Source organism: Electrona antarctica (genome assembly GCF_951216825.1).
Source record: "Electrona antarctica genome assembly, chromosome: 19".
In the NCBI taxonomy this organism is placed as follows: domain Eukaryota; kingdom Metazoa; phylum Chordata; class Actinopteri; order Myctophiformes; family Myctophidae; genus Electrona; species Electrona antarctica.
Genome location: NC_136800.1, coordinates 18366288 through 18393311, shown reverse-complemented (window position 1 = coordinate 18393311; position 27024 = coordinate 18366288). Strand labels below are relative to the sequence as shown.

General features: G+C 44.0%; 1 protein-coding gene across 1 annotated transcript in view; it reads left to right on the top strand.

Annotated features, from left to right (window-relative positions):
* Positions 1–460: 460 nt before the first annotated feature.
* Positions 461–27024, top strand: part of gpr158b (G protein-coupled receptor 158b) — a gene marked incomplete at its 5' end in the record, with an annotated part of 101186 nt that continues 74622 nt past the window's right edge. Inside the window, 2 exons of the mRNA XM_079529172.1 lie at positions 461–1392; positions 8695–8800. Of these exons, the coding sequence (XP_079385298.1) occupies positions 461–1392; positions 8695–8800 (1038 nt within the window). The remainder of the gene's footprint in view (positions 1393–8694; positions 8801–27024) is intronic.

The following is a 27024-nucleotide window of genomic DNA, read 5'->3' as shown; positions in this document are numbered from 1 at the left end:
TCCGCTCTCCATCACCAGACATCAACCTGTACTTTCCTCACATGGATGCTCGGAGGACGGCAGAACGGCTCGGAGCTCTCGCAGACCATTACAACTTGATCCAGGAGGCGTTATTATTGTCCGTTTTTAATTGGGTTTTTAGATGAGTTATGGGGTTTGTAGCCTAGTCGGTGTTAGAAGAATAGGCTAAGCAACACGAGATAAAGGAGAAAGGAAGAGAAGAGAAGGGAAAGGAAAGTCTCGGCTCACGAGAATGCAATGGAATGAGAAGTGAAAACAATTGAGTAGCCTAGCTTCTTCTCCGTTGCCTTCATTCGTTTGGGTTTTAAAATCATGGATATTAGTAACGCGTCCTCTGGTGGGTGTTGTTGATAAAATTACATTGTTGGTTATGCTCACCACACTTCGTCGAGTGCCAGCAGTCTCCTCTCGACGCCTGTGATTTATACAAGGAACAATAATGGCTCTCTTGGTCCTCATGCTGCTTTTACATACAGGGTTGGGTCTAGGATCAAACTATGGCTACGTGGAGTGGTCAGATCCCAACGACAGGGACGCGGAGACACGCGCCAACAACAAGAACCCCACGATGCTCAGCACTCAGAACGTCAACAAGGATCAGCTGCTGCTGCAACAACACCCGACCGTGCATTCCACGGGACCCGTCGCGGCCACCGAGCGCACGGCGGTGGTGGCGCACAAGATCGAGGAGGACCTCCCGAGGGTGGTGACCGCGTTCCTCCACAGCGGCGACTCCTCCGCGCTGAGGCAGGTGAACTGCTCCCGGAGGTACGAGCTGAGCAGCCTCCGAGGCCGCGGCGGGGCGCACGTCGCCTCGCACTACTCCCTGCACGGCGTGCTGGACACCATGACGCACGCCGCCAACTTCCTGAACATCGTCCTGCAGGCCAACAGGTCGCGGGAGCACACCGTCCGGCGGGACGTCCACTGGTACCACGCGTTGGTCCGGAGCATCCTCGAAGGGGACCCCAAAATCCACAGGGCGGTGGTGACCTTCCACGTGGACGCGCAGAGGCAGCAGCAGGGCCCCCACGTGTATCTGCAGGCGACCAGAGCCGGCGAGGAGGAGGTGGTGCTGCAGGACCTCTCCGGCTCCGCGCACCTCCACCACCTGAGGAGCAGGACCCCGGAGTCCGAGTGGTTCAACGAGTTCAGGGACCGTAAGAGACCACCGAACCTGCACCGGAGGGGCCCTTATTCCGGCGCGGACGCTGCGGGCAAGGAAGACGAAGGTTACTTAATGGACAAGAATCAAATCAAGTGGTCGGCGCCATACCTGGAGTGCGAGCACGGGACTTTTGTCCCCTACTGGCTGCTCACGTTGTCTGCAGGCTTTTATGGACTGACTACCAACTCTGCTCCAGAGTTCAGGTGAGTTCCTGACTGTGCTGCCAGTGATGAATCCCCCCCTTCCCCCTCCCTAGTGTATATGTTTCTTGTCCCTTTTTACCTCCTCTATGATGATTTCCAGTTTTGATTATATACCGGTAGTTGTGTATACGTTTCCAAATGTTTTGATGAATTGAAAATGGTGGGCCCTATAGTAGTTTAGTTTATGGTGTCGTCCACTCACAGTTAACAGTTTTTGTATTGAGTTGCACTTGGAATGTACTGTAATAATAACTGTAACTGTTAATCAATCAATCAATCAATGATGATAAGAGCGCCCCTCACTTCACACACAAGTGTGATTTTCTGGAAAATCTTTAGGCCTAAATATACTGGGAAAATGTCTCAATTATAATACAGTAATGAATAATAGAAATAAAATGTACTTTTGAATACTCAAGTATTTTCAAAGGAGCCTACTCCAACACTTTAAATTAATTTGACAGAGCAACTTTCACTTGTATTGAATCAATTATACCCAAAGATCCGTATTGTGGTGAAGCTCGCTGAAAAGCAGATTGACAAGCTTGTTGATTGGCTATTTTCAGTGAAAACTTTCTCCACAATAACTGAAAACTGAAAAGACACATGCAGGGACTCCTGAGGGATTCCGCTCAACCATATGGGTGGTCCGTGGTTGAGTGAGTATATGACTACTTAACAAGGGGTTCAATGTCAGTCATATTTAAAGTCCTGGGATTGAGTGAGTACTTTGTCCACCTCTGCATCCAACATAACATTATTACAACGTATTAAATTCAAATACTGAGGTGGTGACTATAGGGAGTGGCAGAAAGGACTCCATTAATATTTAAATTGTTGCTGTTGTCCTAGATACAGGCATGTGGGAAATGCTTGGTTTATTTTAAGGCTAACTTTTAGGCCTACCAATACAAAAGTAATTATTTTCTAGTACATTCCATATTTTCTTTACACAATTTACTCCAAATTCAGTTTCCACTGATATTTGGGGTTTGAGGGTTTAGTGTTAATGGCAGAAACAGTAAAAAGGTTTCCGTGACAGGTACAGTAGAAAGGTAGGCCTATGTTTTAAACACATTTGGCATGTTTATGTTTATGCATTAAAATAAAGCAATGCATCTAACACATGACACATTAAATGCCATCTTGCGCATGCACGCACATTTATAGAGCATTTATTTACTGTGTTGTTACATTTTGTAGCAGGTTTACAGCAGAACATTTTTCTACTGGGATTTACAATTTGTCCTGCAAACACACCATCTCAAAATAGCATACCGGTAGCCATGAAAACCGCACACACATTTTCTACAATCTGGTATGCCGACATCCACACTCCACTCTGTATTCTGAACAACACCTAGAATCCATCGCACATATAACAAATGCCAACCATTACTTGGAATCATAACAAACCCTGGGTATCGATGTAGATTTGCCATACTGATATTTGGAAGCCTGGGCCATGTACATAAACTGACGACGAGTGGCCTAACAATACCTGGCATGACAAAGAGCAAAGCCAAACAACTTGCCAAATAATTTGTTTACCTGTAAAATTAATTGTAATTTGCTAATTCAAATAAAATAAATGTGTGTGTGTGTGTGTGTGTGTGTGTGTGTGTGTGTGTGTGTGTGTGTGTGTGTGTGTGTGTGTGTGTGTGTGTGTGTGTGTGTGTGTGTGTGTGTGTGTGTGTGTGTGTGTGTGTGTGTGTGTGTGTGTGTGTGTGTGTCATGGGTCCCCCTTTGAAAATGAGATGCTGCATCTCAAGGGGCTTTCCCTTTAATAAAATCAGACCTGTCTGAACAGAGTGATGCTGTACTGTACTCGTGCTGTAGTACTGTACTGTACTGTACTGTACTGTACTGTACTGTACTGTACTGTACTGTACTGTACTGTACTGTACAAGCCCTCCTCCCTGGCCTGTGTGTGTGTGTGTGTGTGTGTGTGTTAGGCTGCGCAACAGTGACACTTGGAGGTCAACAAACACTATAACGCTATTTCCGTGCTCAGATGGACGGACAGCCAGACCCAGCCAGCCAGGGACACACATTTCTGAATAAATGTTGAACAAAACTGTGTGTAATCCACGTAACTTGAGAACCGTTTGCCCCACCGACTTCAAATTCGACACGCGTTCCACACCACCACAGAGGGTGCAGTGGCCGGTGTCGAGTCGGTCGGACCCACGGTTGTCCAGAACCACCCCAAAAAGGCCTCTGCCTAGGCTCTGGACAGGGCCCCTGCCCATATATGGAGCTGGCCTGTTCTGACATCATTCTGAAGTCTGCATAGACCCCATATTTGGGCATGCCTGACAAAGAACTCCATATATGGGCATAAAAAGGGGCACAGACATAATATCTGGGTGGGGCATGCATTTCCAACTTGCATCGTTCCAAGTCGGCCAGTGCCCAACAGCACCGCTGTAGAGGCTCCAACACATATTATCTGGGTGGGCCATGCATTTCCAACGCGGTACCCAACGGGTACCGCTGTAGAGGCCCCACAGGCACCGCTCTAGTAGTAAAAATTCTTGGCATGTTGCTGTAGTTTAACGTGGGGGGGGCAGCTTCATTGGCAGAGATTTGCACTCAACTGACCGCACCATTCTAATTAAGGAATCTCATGATGAGGTCATCTGTCTGGGAAGCTTGTGTGAGGGAGGATAGCATGCCAAGCCCAAGCCCCCTGCAAAAATTGCCAATCTATTTTTCACAACACTTTTTTTACAGGACACAACAGAAATTTTGTGTCCTGTAAATAATGAAATATTTACATTTTTAAAATGTTGGGAAATTGGTTGAAAAACCTGTGATGGCAGGATTAATACTTACCGTGAGCATCCATATAGGTAGGTATATGAACCATTATATTTTAAATATGGCCTTGAATTGTTGCCTGTTTATCTTGTCTGTAACACCTGATATTGCCGCTTTTTCAGTTCGCTCTCTCTCACTTCCTTTGGGGGCGCATTGTGAGGGCCCAGGACACTTTTTGGAATTGGATTGCTGTCTGCCTTATCGGCGCACAGCATCCGGACATGAATCCTTGCTGCCTCAGCTTGCCAAAGAGGGGAGGATGGCAGAATCTAAAATAAACTCGCTGTCAGATACATACCACGATACCTCTCTCCGAAGTTAACTAATACAGTATGTGGAAGGCAGTTAGGGCGAGGGCATTTTAGGTTACAAAAGTTACTATTGAATCCTTAAGTTTTAACGTTGTGTCATGGAATGATCAAATCTTACAGTGCCTCAATAATAATACTGTTAATTCAACTATTTTCAAAATCCACCTTGCATTTGCATGAATATACTGTTCAGGTTCCAAAATGGCATACAGTGCCATTAAAATGACCTTTAATTTGGTTGAGACAAAGGTTAGCTCAGCTGGTGGTAGAACAAAGCTACATCATTATACTGCCACAAAGTGCACATAACCTCTTGACAAAGTTGACAGATTAACATAATGCCACAATTAAGGCACAATACTTTGACAAAAGATTAATCATGGTCCTATAGGAACAACTGATGAACTGGTCACATGCATTATCAAGCTCTATAGGAAGCACTGCAACACTATAGACAACTTGACCTGTGCTCACTAAGCACATCTTCTAGTAGGCTATTGTTATACATTTATGTGCACTACATCCTTACTAATTTAAATAAATTCCAACTATTAGCTTAAACTGTAAATGTATTTGATTCATGGAATCAGGGGATCAGGTACTGAGCTGCCGGGGAATCGAGGGAGTGGTTGCCCTCACTCGATTCCCCTGATTTATTTTTGAGTGAAGAAAGAGGAAATGAAACCAAGGCCTTCGTGTAAAAGCGAGAGTTCAAAGGTCAGATCTCAGGTTCCGTTCTGCTGGTGCCTAATGATGTGCTGGCTTCAGCAATGAGTAGCAACTCTACCCCCTGTATGGTGAACTCCTGACCCTTCTCCTCAGCCCAGTCTCCATTAACCAAGTTCCAAAAATAGGAATATGGGTCACTCAGAACTGAAAAGGCTAATAAGCCAGTCTAGATGATTCGAAGTCCCTTCCAGAGTTATCTCTCTCAGGACAGATTTTAAAATATTCTCTTTAGCCGAATGTGTTCAAAGATGGGTTCCATGGTTGTGGCCACATTTCTTCCTTCTTCCCCCTCAAAGCATTCACACACTCTAGTGACTATCTCTACCCACCGGTCTATCTCTCCCTCTCTCTGCTCTCTCTCTTCCTGTATCTTTGTCTCTTTTTGTCCCTTCTGTCTCTCTCCCTGTCTCTTTCCCCAACTCTCTCTCCTCCCCCCCTCTCCTTCTTTTTCCTTTTTAAATTCTCATTCCAGGCCAAATAAACCTAATCAAAATGATTAGATTGAATGACTCCTGAGGATGTTCTTGTAACATCACGACCAAACATTAGGCCCCTACATGCTGCGAGTCGACTCACATAATCTACAATGGATTGACATAACAAAACGACAAACAACATGGAATCCCTGTCCAATCTTTAACTATTGGATGTGTGCGGTTTGTGTATGAAGCCGCACAAATCAAAATGTGGTGTTCAGTGACGAAGTAGCGCTAAACAGGCTCACAGCTTGTGTGCATGTCCTACTGCAAGAGTGGCCCGGGACCACAGGTTGAAAATCACTGTCCTAGAGTGTAGTGTCATGTAGCGAAACAAAAAATCCCTTTTTTCTCTCGAATAGGTTCCCAGATTGGGTTCCCAGAGAAGATTGTGTGCACATTTTATGCCTGTATTTAGGCCAGGTCCAATCTTTAACCAATAGTTAAAGATTGAACAGGGATGCCATGTTGTTTTGGTACCAGTAAGTGGGTGAGCAATATCAATATGATAGTCTGCACAGAGGAATATAGGCCTTCCTATAGGCCTTCCCTCTCCAGAGCAACATTAGTGACCTCCTCCTGGGGGATTCCGAAACGTTCCAAGGCCAGTGAGTCGATGTGTTTCCTCCAACTGCGCCTCGGTTTGCCCCGGGGTCTCCTCCCAGTGGGACGTGCGTCGAGGACCTCCCTAGGGAGACGCCCGAGAGGCATCCTAACCAAATGCCCGAACCACCTAAGCTGGCTCCTTTCCAGGCGAAGGAGCAGCGGTTCTACTCCGAGTCTCTCTTGTGTGACTGAACTGGCAGAAGAGCTTTGCCTTCTGGCTCAACTCTCTTTTCGTCACAACAGTGCGGTAGAGCGACTGCAATACCGCCCCTGCTGCCACTCCGATTCTCCGGCTGATCTCCTTCTCTGTCCTCCCCTCACTCGTGAACAAGACCCCGAGATACTTGAACTCCTTCACCTGGGGTAATGCCTCATTCCTTACCCGGACTGCACAATCCACCGGTTTCCTGCTGAGAACCATGGCCTCAGATCTGGAGACGCTGATCCTCATCCCAGCCGCCGCTGATCATCTGAATGACAGTTTAGTCCTAGTGTGGTAGTGACCAAATAGCAATAGTGAACTGTATAATAAATACTTTGCCTACAGCAAACACATACAGCAAAAACAATGTTGGTGCAAAGAGATTTGTTCACTCTTCGTAGGACTTTTACTTCCCTGGGCATTTATTCTGTTGTGCGACACAACATGAGCCCTAACATCTTTGAGGAGACAAACAGACGCACGTGCGTGTGGGTGTAGATAAATTAATTGTGTGTGTGTGTGTGTGTGTGTGTGTGTGTGTGTGTGTGTGTGTGTGTGTGTGTGTGTGTGTGTGTGTGTGTGTGTGTGTGTGTGTGTGTGTGTGTGTGTGTGTGTGTGTGTGTGTGTGTGTGTGTGTTTTCTGGCAAGCTATAATTCAAATCTGTATATGGCGGGTGGTCTTGTGAGTCCCCTCACTGCAGTACTTTGTGCTTTCTACTGCTTTCAATCTGTCCCAAACTCTTCTCACACACACACACACACACATGCACGCACACACACACACATGCACGCACAATCACACATGCCAACATACATTTGTGCACTTATCTATATTTTCTCTCTGGCTGCATGGTCTACTGCCGTGCTTCCAGAAAGTCGTTTGTTCCTCTTCCCAGCTCACAGATGGAGATAATGGGTGTTGGCTCCTCCAGAGAACACCCTCTGGCCACTAGAAGAGGAGAGGGATAGAGAGAGAGAGAGAGAGAGAGAGAGACAGAGAGAGAGAGAGAGAGAGAGAGAGAGAGAGAGACAGACAGACAGACAGACAGACAGACAGACAGACAGACAGACAGACAGACAGACAGACAGACAGACATGTGTGTGGAAAAGGTGAGTGAGATTGGTGGAGACAGAAAGACAAGATCACTGTGCCTGTCATTTGGGATGGGACAGAAACTAAGTGAAGAAGAGATGCTAATCAAAAGAGACTAACCATGTTGTGCGTGCGTGCGTGCGTGCGTGCGTGCGTGCGTGCGTGCGTGCGTGCGTGCGTGCGTGCGTGTGCCTTTGAGTGCAGTCGAGAGAGTATGTGTGTGAGTGTGAGACGGCTGGGTGACAATCAATCCCAAGGCGCAGTTCTTTTTTAAATGGCAACAGACACTTTGGGATTTTGACGGAGGTATAAGGTACATTCATTTAGTTGATGAATATCTTGCATCTTAATTCTCAACAGTGTGGAATTTACCACAGTCAGAGTTGGGGTGCATGTGTTCATAACAGAGACAACAGTGATAGCAATTTTGGATGGTAGCTCGGCAAAGAGTACAGTACAGTCAGTACAAGTCCCTGTCACCTCCATAGATGTTTACATTCTCCAGCCTACAAACTCGGGTTATATAAAAAAGGGATTTTCTGTTTCCATTCTGGCTGTGGGTACTTGCATTTGACATAATACGGCACTCAGGGTTAAGAAAAGCTCATATTGAAGATGCAGATAGGATCTCGTATGCATGCAGGATCTCGTAAGCATGCACGCACGCGCTTGTGTGTGTATAATCTATATGTATATGTATAACATCTCTCCTAAACTCTCCTGAAGTTTCCCCTGACCTCTTGTCTTGTCTCTCTTCCTTCCCTCCGCCCCTTATTCTTTTCTGCCTATTTTCCAATCCATCTATACTCTTCACTCCTCCTATACCTCATTTCCCCTCTTTGACCTCCCTCGCTCCTTTTTATCCCCCTTGACATCTATCTGTTTTTCTCTCTACCTCTCATTTGCTCTTCCCTGCTATCTTCCTCAATGACTTACTTCTCCTTTGCTATATTCTTCTCTTCTCCTGCTCTTTTCTTCCTGTCTCTCGCCGTGCTTTCTCTCTCCCATGCCCTCCTTTCTGCCTTTTCTTCGCACCCCGTTCACCCTTCCTCTCCCTGTCAGAGGTGTGGTTCGTGTGGACGTCAACCTCCAGGATGTGGACATTGACCAGTGCTCCACCAGTGGCTGGTTTGCTGGCACCCATCGCTGTAACCTGACCAGCATGGAAGTGAGTCTGTCATCTGTCTGTACTGTACTGTACTACCACTCTCTGTTCTGTTATAGTCTTCATCATTGTTATATATCGTCGTTATCATCAGTGGTCGTTGTCGTCTTCACTGACTTGATGCTCAATCCACTTTTCTCATTCAGCCATTTGTCGGTAAATGTATCGGTCTGTCCGTCATTTATCTATCCATTTGTTGATATGTCATCATCATCCCGTTGGAATATGCTTGAGATTTAAAGGTACACTATAGCCCTTTTGATTTGTATTTCAGTTTATTGTTGATGGTTGTCAACAATATTATACAATCCTTATATTATACTTCATTATGGGGTCCCCTAGGGGTCTGTTTTTGGCCCACTCCTTTTTTTCGACTTTTCCCTCTGTTGTGAGTTTGTAGATCTGCTATATTTAACAAATGTTCCCCCAGCATAGGGACGCTAGCGTTCATGTGCTTACCTGGACCAAAATGACTGCTATCTTCAACACTTTGCAGTTCTATAGTGGCGCTACAGTATTGAGGTTTGAGGTTTGAGTCGATTCTCGAACCTCTTACTATGTACTGGCCAGGGTATCTGGCCGTCTCGTCTAGTAGTACTACGTCACCTTGTGAGAATGATGTGAACCACTTCGGTTGGTCATCTCGGTTGGTTTTCACAATATGTCAATATATCTGCACTATAGTGCCACTGCCATACTCTTTAGTTACAATGAAGTGTTTATTTAACCTAAATGGAACCAGAAGCTTCTAGGATTTGGATCCGTAAACGGAGGAACCACAGGCTGGATCCAACATTGAGATACAGTACCGGAACTAATTAAAATCCTAAAGGATCCAAACCCTGAGCACTGACCAGTGAAAGTGCACATAAAGTGTGTGTGTGTGTGTGTGTGTGTGTGTGTGTGTGTGTGTGTGTGTGTGTGTGTGTGTGTGTGTGTGTGTGTGTGTGTGTGTGTGTGTGTGTGTGTGGTTGAGAGAGAGTGCATAACGAGATAGCTCATTAGTGTAGGGGGCATAGCTCATTAGTGGAGGGGGCATCTCTTCTGTGTTTGGGGAGAGCATTCCAGAGGGGGGTGGGGGCGGCCACAGAGAAGGCCCTGTTGCCCCAGGTTTTTAGCGCTTGATCTTTTTGGGGACCTCAAGGAGGCCGGCCCTGAGGGAAGGGGATGGGGCATGTGGCTCGAGGAGGGCGGAGAGGTAGGAGGGGTGGCAGGTTGTGCAGTGTCTTGTGGTGAGGAGTACTTGAAGTCGATTCTTTGTTTAACCGGGAGCCAGTGGAGTGTTAGTCATATATGCTCCTTCTGACCGGCATGTAAGCTCTGTTGTCTCTGCATACGTGTTATATTCAGGACGCAGTGTGTGTGCTGGTACAGGAGAAAGTCCTACAGCCTGGTGACGGCCGTATATGATCCATAATGAATGCAGTGTAATGGATTGCGGCAGCACACAGTGAATAATTGACCATGCTCTTTGTCCGTAGTGCTTACCCTCTCGTGCATTCTTTCTGCCATAGGAAAACTATGAGGGTCTCCATTTGAACTCTTCAACTTGAACACCGCAGCCTCTCTCACGTCCTCTCTTGTCTCGCACCTGTCCGACGGCGCTTAAATTGTTTTTGTATCATCAGAGTTGGAGTTGGAGTGCTGTGAGCACTGGTCTCTTTTTATAAAAAATACTCCAGAGTTACATTTTTACTAGATACACAGACAGACCTTTGTTGATCCCCGTGGAGAAATACTGTGCCGGTTTGTGCGCATGCTTGTGTGCAAGTGGACCTAAGTGTATTGGTTGTGTGTGTGAGAGTTTTTGTCATTCAGGACACGGGCAGAGAAACGCTTCCGGTCCCAAGGCCATTTGCAGTCCCTCATTTTGAGACCATTCTTAAGACATTTATCAGAGCATTTTGACATTTCCAGATTTGCTCTTTTGCCGTCCTCCATTAACTCCGTGATTTTACAGGAGTTTATTTACCTGCATGGTGTTTTTGGCTGAGCAGGACTTTCACCACTTGTGCTCGTGTGAGTGCATGCGCCTGTCTGTATGTTTAAGACATGAAACACATCCTGCAGTGCAATGCTCCGTGCCAGAGCCATCTAATAGAAGAGTTACGATATTGAGGGGGCGGAAACCGAGCACTCGAGCGCTGTTCATGCAGCCTGAACTGAGACAAGCTGGAGTTAGAAATACATTGTTTTCAACGAGGGCGGTGCAAATAAGAGCTATTTTAAGCATGTGTGCAACATGACAACTGTTTTAAAGTATTGTACAGTAACAACTAAAGTCTCTGTAATGTTTATGTTGTACAATTACTACAAAACAATCTAAAATAAAGGGATTTAAGATCATTAAAGCGTGGCTGTTGCCTGAGTCCAATGCATTTCTGCCTACTTCCGGTCCCAGTTGGTTGTCCCCAGTCTCAATAGAAGTCTATATAGGAGAGCCGCCATTGGACTGGCCCTATGAAGTGAACGCAGTTTGCGTATCTCCATGTCTATATCTAAGGCTCTGTTCCGTGCCACATGTCCCACAAACAAGTTGAGAAGATTCATTGTGGAGATGTTTACGAGTGGTTGGTGGACACACACACACACACACACACACACACACACACACACACACACACACACACACAATACAACTTGCGCCTGAATGCCTGTAGTCCCTCATGTATTAATTATACTGTACTCACTACATATACTACATTGGTCGCGGTTTCCTCTGTCATTTTCTTGTTTCACTGTGCTTGCTGCTGTCTTTGAAGGTTAGTTTGGTGGGGTCATGTGAGGTCAGATGCCTGGCTGGAAAGATGGGGTAAAAATAATTGGGATTTTCTTTTTTTTAGCTCTGAGCTTTTATAAACAAAATTGACCCGTAGTCAGTAAGGGTCCCTTCGTAAGGGTATATTTGGTTCCCAATGGAACCATTTGGTTCTATTTGTACACTTTCTGAGTTACATCCTTCGGGTTCCTGACTAACAATCATTTAGGTCGGGGACCACTGGAATCCCCTCAAGGACCCCACATTGAGAACCAGTGTGTTGGTAATCTATCTCTCTAGGAGGCTGTATATTCTTACAGATGGATTTAGTTTCCTGTGTAATTTCTCTGTTTAAATTTTTTGTCTACCAACGTAATTGCTCAAGATAGAGCCAGAAAACTAATACAGGATACTCATTAGGGCCATATGATAATTTGGGCCAGAGAGATGAAACACATGCATCCTTGACCTTGTATTGTTCATGAAGGATTTAGTTGGAGTCGGCATGCAGGAATGTACTGTACACATTCAATTCCTCAGTGTTCATTTAAGTGTGTGTAAAATGTACTCTAATGGGTCTGAATTGGTCCATTTTGTATATAAAATATATAGCAGATCTACAAGCTCATAGCGCTTTACTTTGTGCCATGCTATGAGCTTGTAGATCTGCTATTTCTGGTGGTCCCTCCATGGAACAAAACTATTTTCAGATGGGAGGCCACGGGCAAATACATAGCATTTTGGGGGCCTGACATAGCTAACACAATTTTTCAGAAAACTGTATTTTAGAATCAGCCCCAGGTCTTAATGGGCTAAATGACCACTGAGGTGTTTTACTGTGTGGGATATTACTGATGTAATACTCCCTGCTCATATCTCATTTCTGCCAATCATCAGGGCAAGGTTGTGTGAAGAGAGCTGGCAATATCACAAATAAATCATAGTTCAAATCAAAATTGACATTATACAATTGGCACGCTTTACCTCTGTACCAAAGAAGATGATAGCCTACAGTTATTGAGGCTGTATCAGAAATAGATTCACTTATAAAAATCGTTTTGACTATTTAAATACACTTTTTTCTTTTAATACAATACAATGGGCGACTGATTTGGGAGGTTTCCCTCCCCAAACATGGACAATTGTGTTTGTAGAGGCTTGGCGAGCCGGATGGATTAGAATCCGTAGACTCCATCATGGTGGGCACTGTTCAGGTACTTTACTCCTCTGCAACCTGAGCACCCAGGTGCCTTGCCTTGAAATACATTCTATAAATACAGCGCTAAGAACTCATCCTCTCATCAACAAATATGACCACATTACACACCTGTGTTATATCTATTACATCTTACAATTTACTACGGTCGCTTTTCCTGAACACACAGAATTCAATATGAGTCTAATGGCGCACCTGTAGGTGACTGGCTAGTGTATTGACCACATAACCGCAATGTTAATCAATCAATCAATCAATCAATCAATCAATACAATACAATGTAAGTACTGTAGAATAGCCAGTAGGGCTTCAAAGTAACTACTGTAGGATATAGTCACTATAGGTATAACCAGTCTAGTTTATTGAACATTGTGCATGAGGACATTACATTCTTCTTTTGTAATTCCTGCTCAAAAGGTCACAGGATTTCTGAATGCTGACATGTGTGAGCAGCTGTCTGATACTAGACGACAGTATCAGTGCTTATGACAGAGCCGTCCGACTGTGTCCCGACCTCTGGTCTTTCTCAGCGTGAAATGTGATTTATCCTTCATCATAACAATGATGCCACGTGGGGAAAATAACCTATCTACTGTACAAGTTCATAACGCGTTGCATCGCAGCGTGTTGTGAGTTTGTAGATCTTCTATCGCAACACCGTAGTACAATGTATTATTAATGAAGCAGGATAAGACCTATCAAGGAGAGTTTATTGTCTATGCCAGACCCTGTCCGTCCGTCTGTGTACAGCTAATCTCTGATAGGTGTGAAACTGTGCACGCACACTCCCTGGAGGCCAGAGCAGAACCTATGCCCAAACTTTTTTCTTATTGTTCTGTTATAGCAGCACTAGGAGGCCGAACTTTGCTAAACATTTTTTTGTTACTACTCCTACAGATTCTGTCCAAACCTCACACAAATCGGTATACATTGTAGTCATGTGATCAAGGCGTATCTGTTACCTCTCTCATATTCCTTGACGATTGATTGACTGATTGATACGAAATGTTGCTCGCACATTCCTACTAAGCCAAAGAAGAACCTCCATCTCCTCATGGTGCCACTACAACAGTCCACTTCATCTTTTGGCTTATAACTTGAACAGCATTAGATACTTTTTGTGCCATACTGTGTTTCTTCAAAACACGCTTTTTGCCAGTACTACACGATTTTGTCCAAAACTCACACAAATCAGTACTCACATTTTCCAGATTCTATTTGGCTAATGACTGCCTCCCAAAGTTTGCTGGCCCCAGCTAGGCAACCCAGCCTGGCGGAGACCTGTGCTCTTTTCTAGTTTGATCTCTTTCTCTCTTTCATATTGACGGATGAGTCATCGCTACCATTATCTTTGGCTCCGCAGGGTTTGGAATCCATGGTAACCACGCTCCAGGTTGTCACATCTCTCAATCACAGATAAATCTCAGTCGGCCTTGCTGAGGTCCCCTTTGGTAGCAGAGGAAAACAGTCATCAGAGATGTAATCAATACTCTGATGTACTGTGTTAGCCCAGAGCTGTTTAATACATTTATACAAATGGTCCATTTATATAAATGCACCATTTACACCATTTTGTTCTCAAACCTTTTTCATGTCAAGCACGCCCAAGTTAATATATTTGGCTGCGGATCCCATCTGAAAATATTGTAAGCCAGCAACCTCCATACAAATTTGTGTTGTTAAAATCTTTCAAAAATGCGCCAAATGTTTCGGATTGCAGCCGCCATGTAAAAGCTTCTGACGAAAGGTAAAGGGGGGGGGGGGGGGGGGGGGGGGCAAACACCGTCTTTTAAAGGTGTGTATGCTGGCCCCTGGAACTGGGGTTTATGCTAACAGCTAGCGGTAGAGAATGGACCCTTATTGTTCTGTAACTTTAAGAGTGAACAAATGTAACCAATTCACAATATTAGACACCTTTTGTTTGTGTATTTGTTTATTTATAATTTTTATTTACCCTCACAAAAAACATGCAGTAATCCTGGTCTCTAAACTGCCTCAAAGGAATTGGTCAGAATAACGTGTTCCTTCCACGCGCTACGTCCAACCAGGGAAACTCTCCCCTGTCAGGTGAAAAGAAGCAGCTTGGACTCCTCATGCATATAAGGAAGCATGAGGTCAGTCCGCTGCCCCCCCAGGTTGGCAGAGGAAGTGTAGCACCCAGAATTACATTAAATAATTGACACTGGGTGAACAAATGGGTTGCAAAATCGTGGGATAAAAATTATAGGAAAAAAAAGTTTTACCCACAGCACTAGGCCTATAAATAATGTCTGCTACGATCTTAGATGTTGAGATCATTATCTCACAAGTCTCAAACATCGCCGCGGCCCCATTATGAAATAGTTCACAGTAAAATCTCCACTAATAATATATATTTCTGGGGGAAATGGGCTGTGGAGAGATTGCAAGTGGCTCATTGCATTCCTAAAGTATAAGCGCACCCTCAGGTACTCATCTCTTTCTCTTGCAAAGAGAAAAGATACAGTAGGCCTAATAACAAGATGGTTTCCTGTAATGTGACAGAACATCATGTACTCAGTCCTGGGTGTTTTCAAAACCGCTCCCTGCCCTCATCATTGTTCAGATTAATGGTTCAAAGATGCCGGCTTTGTAATGAGGCAGCTCTGTCTGAGAGGTGTAATCTCTAAAGTGTAATGGTGTAATCTCTAAATTGTTCTCCAGTCGTTAATACTCTAGTATTCTGGGGGCTGTGGCTAAGACAGGGGTTTTGATGAAACATCAGGAAATTTGCTGCTATGCAAACGCAATTTGCCCTCAAATGAATATGTTGTGTACAATTATCTTGTTGTTGTTGCCACCATCCCCTAATTAATTGTTAATTGAGCTATTGTCACAATGTTTGCATGACACCATTGTATGACAAAGTATAAAATGGGGTTTAGTTACTAATTTCAAATTTATTTTTTATATTATTATAATTATTATTCTCTGGTATCTGTATTCGGTATCGGCTAACACAGAAATTGTGGTATCGGGATCGGGACATCCCTAGTTTAGTAGAACCTTTTTAAATAGTTGGAAAAATAAATTAGTTAGTTTTCACATTGATTTGTATAAATAATGTGTTCCAATATTCTACATTTAATTAAAAAAGTAATTGACTAATCGCTAAGAAAACAGTCAATAGTTCCAGCCTTATTTTTAATAAGTTCCAGGTGCTTATTCCCACCACAGGGCCAGTGGTCATATGTAAATGTGGTGCAGTTTGTGAGGTGTCACGCACGCCTGCCGTGCATGGCATTCTGACTGAGCACTTGGCCGAAGCTTCGTCTGGCTTTGCCCAGATACAGTGTAGCGTCAGAGGAAGGTAGAATGCATTTAAGTCACCAATTGAAGCAAAACACAAGGCTTCATGCATTATGTATAGTCAGTGGTGGTAGGGGAAGCAGCGTTTATATAAGGAGTCGCTGCTTATATAATTAGGGGAAGACTTGAGAACACTTGCAGCTCTTTGGTTTAGCATAACGTGCCTTTTTGTAGGCTACGTTTTCTGCATGCTTGAATGCGCATGTATCATCTGTGGGTATGGATGTGCCTCTGCAATGCATGCATTCGTGTGTGTGAGTGTGTTTTCTCCCTGGCCACCATGTGAAACGTTGTGAAGGAGATAAAGGACTTCAAAGGGATAGCTCCGCTGTGAGCGACCGTAAACTGCTGCGACAGTTGAAGCACACGCCTCTCTCCGCACACCTCTGTTCTCCCATCTATCCATGTCTGTGTGTCTCTGTCTGTCAGTCTCAAGGGGGAGTGGTTAACCAAGCAAGTCAGTCTCTGCCTCCACTTTCTAGACTTGACATTTGAGATGAGGCCAGAAAGAGAAGCATCAAATTATCCCCCCATCTGTCAACACTGGCGATGGGGTCGATCACTGATATTGACCAAGCATGGCAATTAAAAAAATTATAATAATCCCACGATTTTTCAACCCATTTTTTCACCCAAAGTGTCAATTATCTAATGTAATCCTGGGCGCTACACTCCCTCTGCCAACCTGGGAGAGCAATGGACTGACTCTAGACGGGCCTGCCCCAAAGTTATTAGTGCAGCCGCACCCGGCGAAAACCAGAGTTCTCAACAGGCCCGAAAATTAAGGCCCGGCCCTACCTGGGCCCTCATCAAACCCTGTACACTCAAGACACTGCCCCCGCTGCCACCATTAGATCTCCATATATGGAGCTGACCTGTTCTGACATTCCATATGTTGATCTGACCTCATCAAACCCTGTACACTCAAGACACACTCCATATATGGCCAGTACAGAATTCATTCCCTATGTTGATCCACATTCCAAAGCGCCAGCGCTCGCCCAGCAGTCAGGCGGATGCATGCACCTTTAGGGCGAGGGCGCTTCTCGCTCTCAGGCGTCTTACTGGTATAGTATTGCATTAGTAGATAGTATAGTTTCTATACTATACTATACTAATATACTATACTGTAGTAGGCGATATTATAGTAAGAATGAAGAGGATTAAGTAAGTATAGTAAGCATGGTTGCGCTGTACTCACTCGTACTTCATTCAGGCAGTCATGCCAGGTCAGTTATTTCTGCCATACTCATAGTAGAGTAGTGATGTTCAGGTCCATGAAAAATTAATCACCCCCAACACTCTCCTCTCTGCCATGCAAGAAATAAGTCTGTTTCCTCTGCAGTGGCAACCTCACAGCTCAGTGAAAAGCAGGGGCCCTGATGATCATATATCTGCTTACGCCTCAGTGGGTGACAAACCTTATCGTCTGTCACACGGCGAGAAGGGAGAATAGAAAGGGGGCACATCGTCTCAAAGTTCCTGAAGTCGGTTATCAAGAGGTATTATGCGGAGGGAGGGCATGAATCAGGAAAGGATTTGTCTCTACTGTATACTGTGCTACTGCTACTGTTTACTGTATAATGTAGTATAATATAATAATGTTGGAAAAGCACAGGTGCAACACAAAAAGGTTGGACTGGATTACACAGATAGGGCAGATGATGCATTTCAAATGCGCGCACACAGACATAAACACACACACACACACACACACACACACACACACACTGCACACACAAAATCTCTTATATCAGACAAATACAAACTGGCAAGCGTAGGAAGCAGGAGGCTGTGCTTGTCTGTTCTGTTGTGCCCAAACCATTGAATTTATCATGTCTCAAACTGAAGCAAAAAATAATAATAATGGTATAGCAAAACTGTCATGCAGAGATATCACCAACCATTACTGCTATACTGCTATTTAACTAAAACTACACTTTTAGAGGAGAGTCTTGCAGTAGCACATTTGTTAGTCTCTGCTAATGCACCATGGCATAGATAGACTGTACAAGCCTCCGGAACTGTACTGAAGGGATGAAACACCGTTCTAACAAAAGACATTTCCGCATTTGATGTTTTGTTGTTGGTTGTTGTGGAGAGCACTGTCTAACATGTCAGTCCAAAATCTCCTATGTTCTTTTATGTTGAGATCTGGTGACGGTGAATTACATACAATAGCATAATGATTGTCATCGAAGCATACAGTGACCATCCTAGAAGAGACCACTCCCCTCAGGATAGACCCATTTCATCCAAGGATTCTCACTCAGAATAACTTACATTGATTTGCAATGTCCGTTCCCTCTAAGGGGGTAAGTGAACCCACACTGTGCCAGGAAAAGGCCCACCAAAGCATATCCGAGCCACCAAACCCCCTCACTGTATGGGTCAAGCATTCAGGCCTTTATCGTTCTAATGATAAAGGTGTCACAAAGTGACAAAAGGCACGCACATCCTGTCCTGTCCTGCTGGGCTGGGTGCTGGATCAAAATCACAACATGAAACAACAATAAAATTCACACACCAGCATGCTGCTCCCACCATGAGTTTTTTCTTTATTGGTACTACCAATAAAGAAAAATCACACCTGTGTGAAGTAAGTGGTGCAACTCCGTGTGGGCGTCCCCGAGGGGGTCCCAGAAACTTCCAGACCCACAGGAACACGCCCAGGGTGCTGGCCCGGTTCCGGCAAGCTGCTTCGCGTCCGAAACGGTTGAGAAATGACAGAGTTACCGTGTGGGGGTCCCCAGGTGGTCCCTGTACTGTACTGTACTGTACTGTACTGTCACTGTACTGTCACACCCGAAATCATCATATATACAGTTAATATGTGTGTGTGTGTTAGGCTGCGCAACAGTGACACTTGGTTGTGAAAACCAACCAAACTCTATTATCGTGCTCGGACAGACCCAGCCAGCCACCCATGGACACACAAAGCTACTTAATGAAGTGGTTGCACCACTTAAAACCCACGATGGGAGCAGCATTCTGGTGTGCGGGTTTCATCACTCCCCCCCCCCCCCCCCCCCCACACATCTCTGTAGACCAGTGCCTCTCAAACGCGCAAATATGAATTTGTCTTTTGTAAAGTGGCGTTTATGCCAATAACCTTTTACTAAAACACCCCTCTCTCTGTAGTTGGAATTTGAACAGCCACATGAACACAATTACAAAGTCAGCCCACTATCTCCGTAAGAATGTAGCCCGGATTAAAGGATTTATGTCTCAGCAGGATGTATTAGCTTCAACTTTTTTAACTGTTCCAGTTCCAATTTTGTCTGCTCCCTTCTTACTTTCATCACTTCCAATTTCACTTGTTTATCCTGTATCCGGTGTGAGTTCTCTCTCCTGATTGGATAGAATTGGTATCCCAACCTGAAAATCACATTTTCTGTTCACTATACCCCTGTTACTGAACATACTATACTATAGTCTTCTATAGCGACTACTATCAGAATATAGAAACATTACCAGAGAAATATCAAACATGTAAAAAGAAGGGGAAAAAAAACATTGATTGATATTGATTGAATACTATATTTGTCAGCAATGTAAACAGCATGTAGTCAGACATTGAGTGTCATAAATGTTTGTTTAAACCCAGGTACAGACACGGAGACAGACTAGATGGAGTTGCCGTTTTTAGAATCTAGATTTATTTAGATACTTCAGGAGTTGAGCTGAGTGAGCAATGGTGAGCAGGGACGGCAGAGGCAGATGAGGCAGGCTCCCAGTTCCTGAGTAGGTTCAGGTGGTCAGTGCAAAAACAGGAGAAATAGGTAAGCATTCAGAATAGCACACTGAGAAGGTTAACTTGCTGCTAGGTCGGGTGGTTAGCTCGGGTGGTAGGTGACAGACCTAACAGAGAGAGAAGATCTGGCAGAGCGTGAAGCGTTGAACCCGGCTATATAGCTGTCATAATTGGCTGCCTCCGCCTCCTCTCTTGCACCCCTGTCTGTCAACACTCCTATAATTGGAGGACAGATTAGAAAGGGGGGAAAAGGTAGGGTAGGTTTTTGGCAGTCGTGACATTGAGGCTAAAATAATAACACAAAACGGTCCTGCGTACTTGTTTCCATTGTGGTCCTAATATGCATTCAATTCATCAACATATACCACCTTTCTACGGAAATTTGGATTTACCTCCTGGTTTGGTCTCCTGATAGGTGATTTACTGATTTTTCTATCATTGCCTTGCTTTGTTGAAATGTACTATGCAGATAAACTCGCCTTGCCTATGTAGTTGTCAGCGGACGGTTCTTGCTCACAGTCTGATCACGTACTGCATTGACATTTCAGTCCCCCCAAGAGTTGCTCCTCTGTTTTTAATTACATATCACACTAATGAACGACCTTCACAAACATCAAATCTAAGCTTTTGACCACAATTTCCGTTTACTGATGTCTTTTTCCTAGTGCAAGGTTTCCCAAACTTTTCAGGTCACAACCCCCCAACATAATCATATGCGAACTGGGAACCCCCCCTCCCTGTCACAACACTCCATATTTGGGCATGCCTGACACAGAACTCCATATAGGGGGAGCCTGGGGAGGGCATATAGTGACGCGTTCGGTAGGATTTTGGCTTATTTGGGCGCCATCTTCCTGCCTACATGAAGGCTAGTAGGATGCTAGGCTACTTAAAAATGCTACTTAAAAAATGTCCCCTCACGTCAAAACAGTTCTCAATGTTTACATCTTACTTGACGAGAAGACATGTGGACATATCCTTATGGAACCTGGGAGAGGGGGAAAAACACCATGAGAGTGACGAGTGATCAGTCAAACATGTGTTCTCTCCGCAGTAAATAAGTAATCTGTCTGTATGCGATCTGACCATTATTATTTTGATTACACTGTCATGCTCGTTTGAGGACAGGTAGAGAGCAGAGCATACATGTGTTTGGGAATGTTGCTGAAGGTTATGTTATTTTGTCATCTGACACCCAAACCATACAGTGTTTATTTAATTTTATATCTACAATGGTGAATGGTATATGTCTCCACAGTGAGGCTGGAAAATGTAAAAGCAGCCTACTACTATAGAGCTCCGAAGTCTGACGTCACTTTCAGTAGAGGGCGTCAATCTCCAGGTTCATGTATTTGTTTATTTGCATTGAGATCCCCAAACGGCGATTTTAGGTCGCTTCATATAAGAACTGTGTTTGAAAAATAAACCGACCACCTTGGCGTTTCTGTCAGGGGAGTGGCTGTGCGTCGTTAATGATGTCCATTCATATTTGATACAGCCAGTTTCTAGAGAAAATGGAATTAATGTGACCGCAAAAGCCTTGAAACTACATATGAATGCAATGTCGCTGAGCATATACGTCACGCCCAGCTGTCAACATATTGCGTTCCTGAGATTCCTCGTTGACGTAAGCTCAGCTGGTGGTGACTCGACTCGTACTAACCACGATACATTATATATCAATAAAATAAAAATAAAAATAAACGTAATTAACGTTCAGTTTCTGTTGTGCGACGGGCTGCGGGCAGAAGCAGCCTACCCGGAAATGTAGTCTCTGGGTTGTTTGGCTCGTTTCTAACGCTTATTTTGTTACTCTTTGGGTATATTTGTACATTTCCACCTTCAGTCGATGCTTCATATCCATATGAGTGAAAAGGCCGGGGTGATCGGTTTATTTTTCAAACACAGTTCTTATATGAGGCGATCTAAAATCCCCCTATGGAGAGTACAATGCTTATAAAAAGATACATGAACCATGGCGCTCACTGCCCTCTACTGGTAGTAGAGGGCAGTGACGTCAGGACTTCGGTGCTCTATAGCCTACACCTACTAGCCTACTGGTAGGCAGGAAAATGGCAACCAGAATAACGTGTGGGTGGGTGTGTGTGTGTGCGTGCGTGCGTGCGTGCGTGTATCAGTACTCTGACTGATACAGTACCTTCTCAGATATGATACGTTCTCAGATGATTACATCTCACAAATCTGATACTAGGTCGGCCAGATTAATAATGTAATGCGGTGCGCGGGGGAAATGATGACAGGAGCAACAGCACCAAAATACAAAGATGTTTCAAATGTAAATCATACCTTTGAAGCGACTTTGGAGATATCCAGCCTCGTATCTTCTTGCAATGTTCTTTCCACATCGGCACAACATTGACGATGAAGTGAGAGATGAAGGTTGAACCATTTCATATTTGATATAAAGTTTAAGAAGTAGTGAAAATAGCCCATCTACAAGCTCACAACGCGCTTGTAGATTTCACCAGTTTTGGCCCCTGTGTCTAATCTCTCTTTTGGGTCTCGACCTGAAACGTTTGGGAATCAACTGGTCCACAGTTTATCTGCCCTGCTCCAGCAATGTTATTTCTTCCTCCTTTTATCTTGCCATGTTCTTGTTATTTTATTTAGCCATCCCTGTGTTCCTTCGCTGGTGCTCTGTTTTTCATTATGTTTCAAGTCCACCAAAATTGCTTTTGATTGTCCCTCAGTCCCTGTCCCTCCTGACTTTTTCCTTCCGACTCCATCCATCCCCTCGTCATGTGTTACACCTGTGTTCATTGCATGCATTGCGTTCACCTCTGACTTGTTAACAACAAACAGGAGAAGGGTGCACACCACTGTTGGTGAGGTGCTGCTGGCCATGGTAAATATATAGAAGGTAAAGAAAAAGGTCTCACACTCGTAGCCACGATGCAAATGTTATTTTAAAAGAAACGGTTCGACCTAGCTACAGTATGTCTTCTTCAGGGAATGATTCACCTCTGACTTGTTGTCTGTGTAAGTCCTGCCCACTGTTGTATTCTGCCTGGTCCGGTGATTATCAACTTGTTTTCTGTCTGTACGACTGCCTGTGTGTTCCTGGATTGTGACTGACTAGAGGAATAAACCCTGGTTCACCCCCCAAATTCTGTCTACTTTGTACAGCTTTTTGAGTCCTGCTTAAAACCCCCTGACAGTCTAATCTGCAGCCTTCAGCTTGCTGATTCCACGGCAGAATGGCGTAGCATTGCAGCACCCACTGCAGTAGCGTAAAGTAACTAATATAATAATAATAATAATAATAACTAGAAATGCACTCTGTTGAGGTGCCAACTTGCGCCTTGCACACAAGTAGACCATACATGGCCTACTTGTGCGCAAGCAGAGTGCGCAAGTACTGCTACTAACTAATGTCTATACAACTGCTGCTGTTCTAAATCCTTTAGACCTGTTATTGACCTTATACCAACCTTGAAACGTATCATAGTTACGTCACCATCAACAGCCAAATAGGGACCACCATTCTTACCCCAACATACATACACATACCCAGCCGATCGCCAAACGTACCTTAGTTACGTCATCAAGAATAAAGTACCCCAGCCAATCACCAAACGTACCTTAGGTCACATTCACACCAGAAAGCTTTACTGCGATTAAAACGAATCCTGCTGCACATTGTCCGAAAGTTCGCTTTGTTTGGCAGGTGTGAAGGCTCATTCGAATCCTAATGCGCAGCAAAGAACCGCATTCTACTCCGCCCAAAAACGGGGGTTTCGCTTCGCTTCCAATCGCACTTGATTTCGATTCGGTGCAGGTGTGAATACAATCCGCAGCAAATAAAGGAAATGAAGCAAAAGATGTGGCGGGTGAGGAACACAGTTGGAGACGGAGAAGGCATATTTTACGCAGCGCAAAGATGTCCCATTACCGTGGATAGACGTGGTTGAATGAGGAGACTTTAGCCCTGATCAAAATGAGTACATTAATCAATTGCTTAAGGAAACACATAAAAACACTGCAGTGTATTATAGCCTACAGAATATTCTGTCTGTCTGTGCGTGCCGTAAACATGGAGTGCTGTCAGTGTGGGGACTGGGGAGCCAGGGACTTTCATCTCGATAAACTTGTAAACATTTTGCGCTGCTGTCTGTTATATCAGTGCGCTCAGCGCTGTGCCTCCATGCCCAAAAGAACAGTGCGTGCGTATAGAGAGAGAGAGAGAGAAGGGGGGAGGGGGGGGGGGTCCAGTCCCAGACGGCACGACACATGCACGTTATGAGTATAATTGTATCACCATAGATTTCACTGTGTAGGCTAGTTTATGAATGGAACACATTGATAAAGGTCCCCCCTGCTGCGTTTCCAATTGCTGCGGATGACAGTGTGAAGGCAAACCGCAGCAAATTGAATATGCAAGAATCCCAATTTTCCGCCCATTCGCATTGAGTCTACCGAAGTATTAGGTGGGAATGTGACCTTAGTTACGTCATCAAGAATGGTGGTCCCTTTTTGGCCAGTGGACGACACCGACATACATACATTTCCATTGGCCGGTGGACAACACCGACATACCCAGCCGATTGCAGTACTTGCGCACTCTGCTTCCGCAAGTAATAACTAATAGTAATATATATAAGCCAATACTATTTTCTCAAGTACTGTACTTAATCGTTTACCCGCCAGGAACATAGGAATTTTAAAACGTAGCATCTTGTAGCCTGCCACAAACGGAAAAGCCGTTTTAACAGCGATGTATTCATTAATGCATGTTTTAATACGATCGTATCGAAATCTACCGTCAGTTAGCTTTGTTATGCTTCTGACACAATGGGCGTGGCCATTTTGAAAATGCGCGCGCATCCACTTACATTGCCGGCTCTGGTTTCAGACGGCTTTATCTCACAGAAGCGACATTGCAGAGGACGCTTTGTCCCAGACAAGCGTTTTCAACGGCCTGTAGCAGGCGCTGTGATACTCGCGGTCCACTTTTTCCACCACCGACCGAGAGAACGAGCACCAGCTTCGTCAACACACACGGAATGGTTTCATAGTAAAATGCGATTACGGATATTTGGCTCTTCAAAGTAAGTGTCACGCGTGATTAAACCATGGCAATACGCAATCGAGGGATTAATTAATGGCGGCAGGCTAAGTTAAGTACAATTTTGAGGTATTTATTTGACTGCAGTATTTACAGTTTTCAGTACTTTTACTTCTACTCCACTACATCTCAGAGGCAAATATTATAATATGATAATACTTTTGCTCCACTGTAATTATTTGAAAACTTTAGTTACTAGTTACTTTGTAGATTTTGATTATTTATACATGTGGCCGTTTGAAAAATAGCCGATCTACGGAAAACTTGTGAAATTGGTCTTTTCTGCATAATGAGTACTTTCTACTTTTGGTACTTTTTATACTAATACTTTTGTAGTTTTACTCAAGTACATTCTGAATTCAGGACTCTACTTGTAATTAACTAGTATTTCTACATTTCTGTATTGATACTATTGGTATAAATTGTGAATGCTTTTCCACCACTGTCCAGTGCCCACAAGATCAGGACCCTTTAGTCCAGGTGGTACCATAAGATAATTATTATATCTCTCATTATATCTCTCATAATAACCCTGAAAACCACAGCAACCGTACAGTTCCTAATGTCCTAATGTCAAGGTGGGAAATCTTTTTTTTAATAATAAAACATTAGGTTATTATTCTGTTATTCATGATTTTAAGTATGCAATCAAGTCTACTGTTTCAAAGTAAAATAATATATTTATTTCACAGCAGTTGTATTGAAGCTGAGTATATCCTCACACAATTTCGGTGATTTTTAACACGGAATGTAAGTCTACAAGAAACAATGTTTGAAAATATGTTCAGGTTCATTAAAGTCCACCCGCATCACGTCGTGTAGCATGAGAGCATGAGATCAAAATCATGATCTGACGATTGATTTCACATTCATGTAGGCCTATTAAATGTTCATTAATGTGCATTGTCCCTTCCAAGTAAAGTAACTCTTTTGACAACACACAACAAACGGCGCTATGTGTACGATTTTAGGTTTGAATGCTGTTTGTGCAGTGGGAGAAGAGTCTGGATCAAGGTCAAATATTTTATGGGGAGTTCACATACCAGTTCACATACGTACAATCAATGTGGTGTTATACTGGTTAAATAAAATAAAAACAAACAGGGTGGGGGAAGAAACTACATATGGGGGGCAAGAAGCGGCGTTCCATATCCATATACACGTCTTTATCACGGCATGGAAGCTCAGAAACATTTACCTTGATCCAAATAACAATTGTGTTGCTTTATCGCCGCATAATATTTACGTTCTGTGTGAATGTTCTCATGACACAATGAGCAGTTCAAAAATATATATACCGTTATATTTGGGCAAATTAATTGCACAAATAAAACCCATGTGAAACCCACACAATGTTACTGCCATAGAGGGTGGCATTAGTTCTAACCAGTGAAAATTACAGTGTATTACTGTAATGTAATGTTTATAGGCCCACGACCAGTCAAATAGTTGGCTGTATCAGTTCTTTTGGCTCACGTATCGATAAAGGGAATACCAGGCGGTCTTAAGCCGAGGTCTTCTTCTCCGCTGCAGACATCCTCAGTATTTCAAGCGCCATCAGTGTTGCGTGGCAGCAGCAGCCTCCACATGCACCCAAGGGAGAGACTGATTGTAATGCTTTTAGGGTTTAATGCTTTCAGGGTATTTATAGATCTCTGAGGAATGCAGAGTGCTCTCTCTCTCTCTCTCTCTCTCTCTCTGTTTCCCTCTTGCCCTCCCTCTGTTTTTCCCTATTTCACTCTTTCACTTTCATTCTTCCTCTCTCCTCTGTTTATATCTGTCACTTTCTATCCAAGTATCCTGCCTCCCTTTCTCTCCACTCTCTTTAACCCCCTCCTCCATCTCTCTCTCTCTCTCTCTCTCTCTCTCTCTTTCTCTCTCTCTTTAGTGCGTCTTCTTATTTACAGGCATTTGTGTCAAAAAATTGCTGTTGGCTGCAGACCAAACACCAGTGTCTCCGCGGTAATACAATGACGTCGGAGACACATCTAGCATACCTGTTTGGTTTCAAGACGCATGAATTCGAAATCATTCAACAGAAGGTGAAATTGCATGTCACCGTTTCTCCAAGGCTATCGTTCGTGGA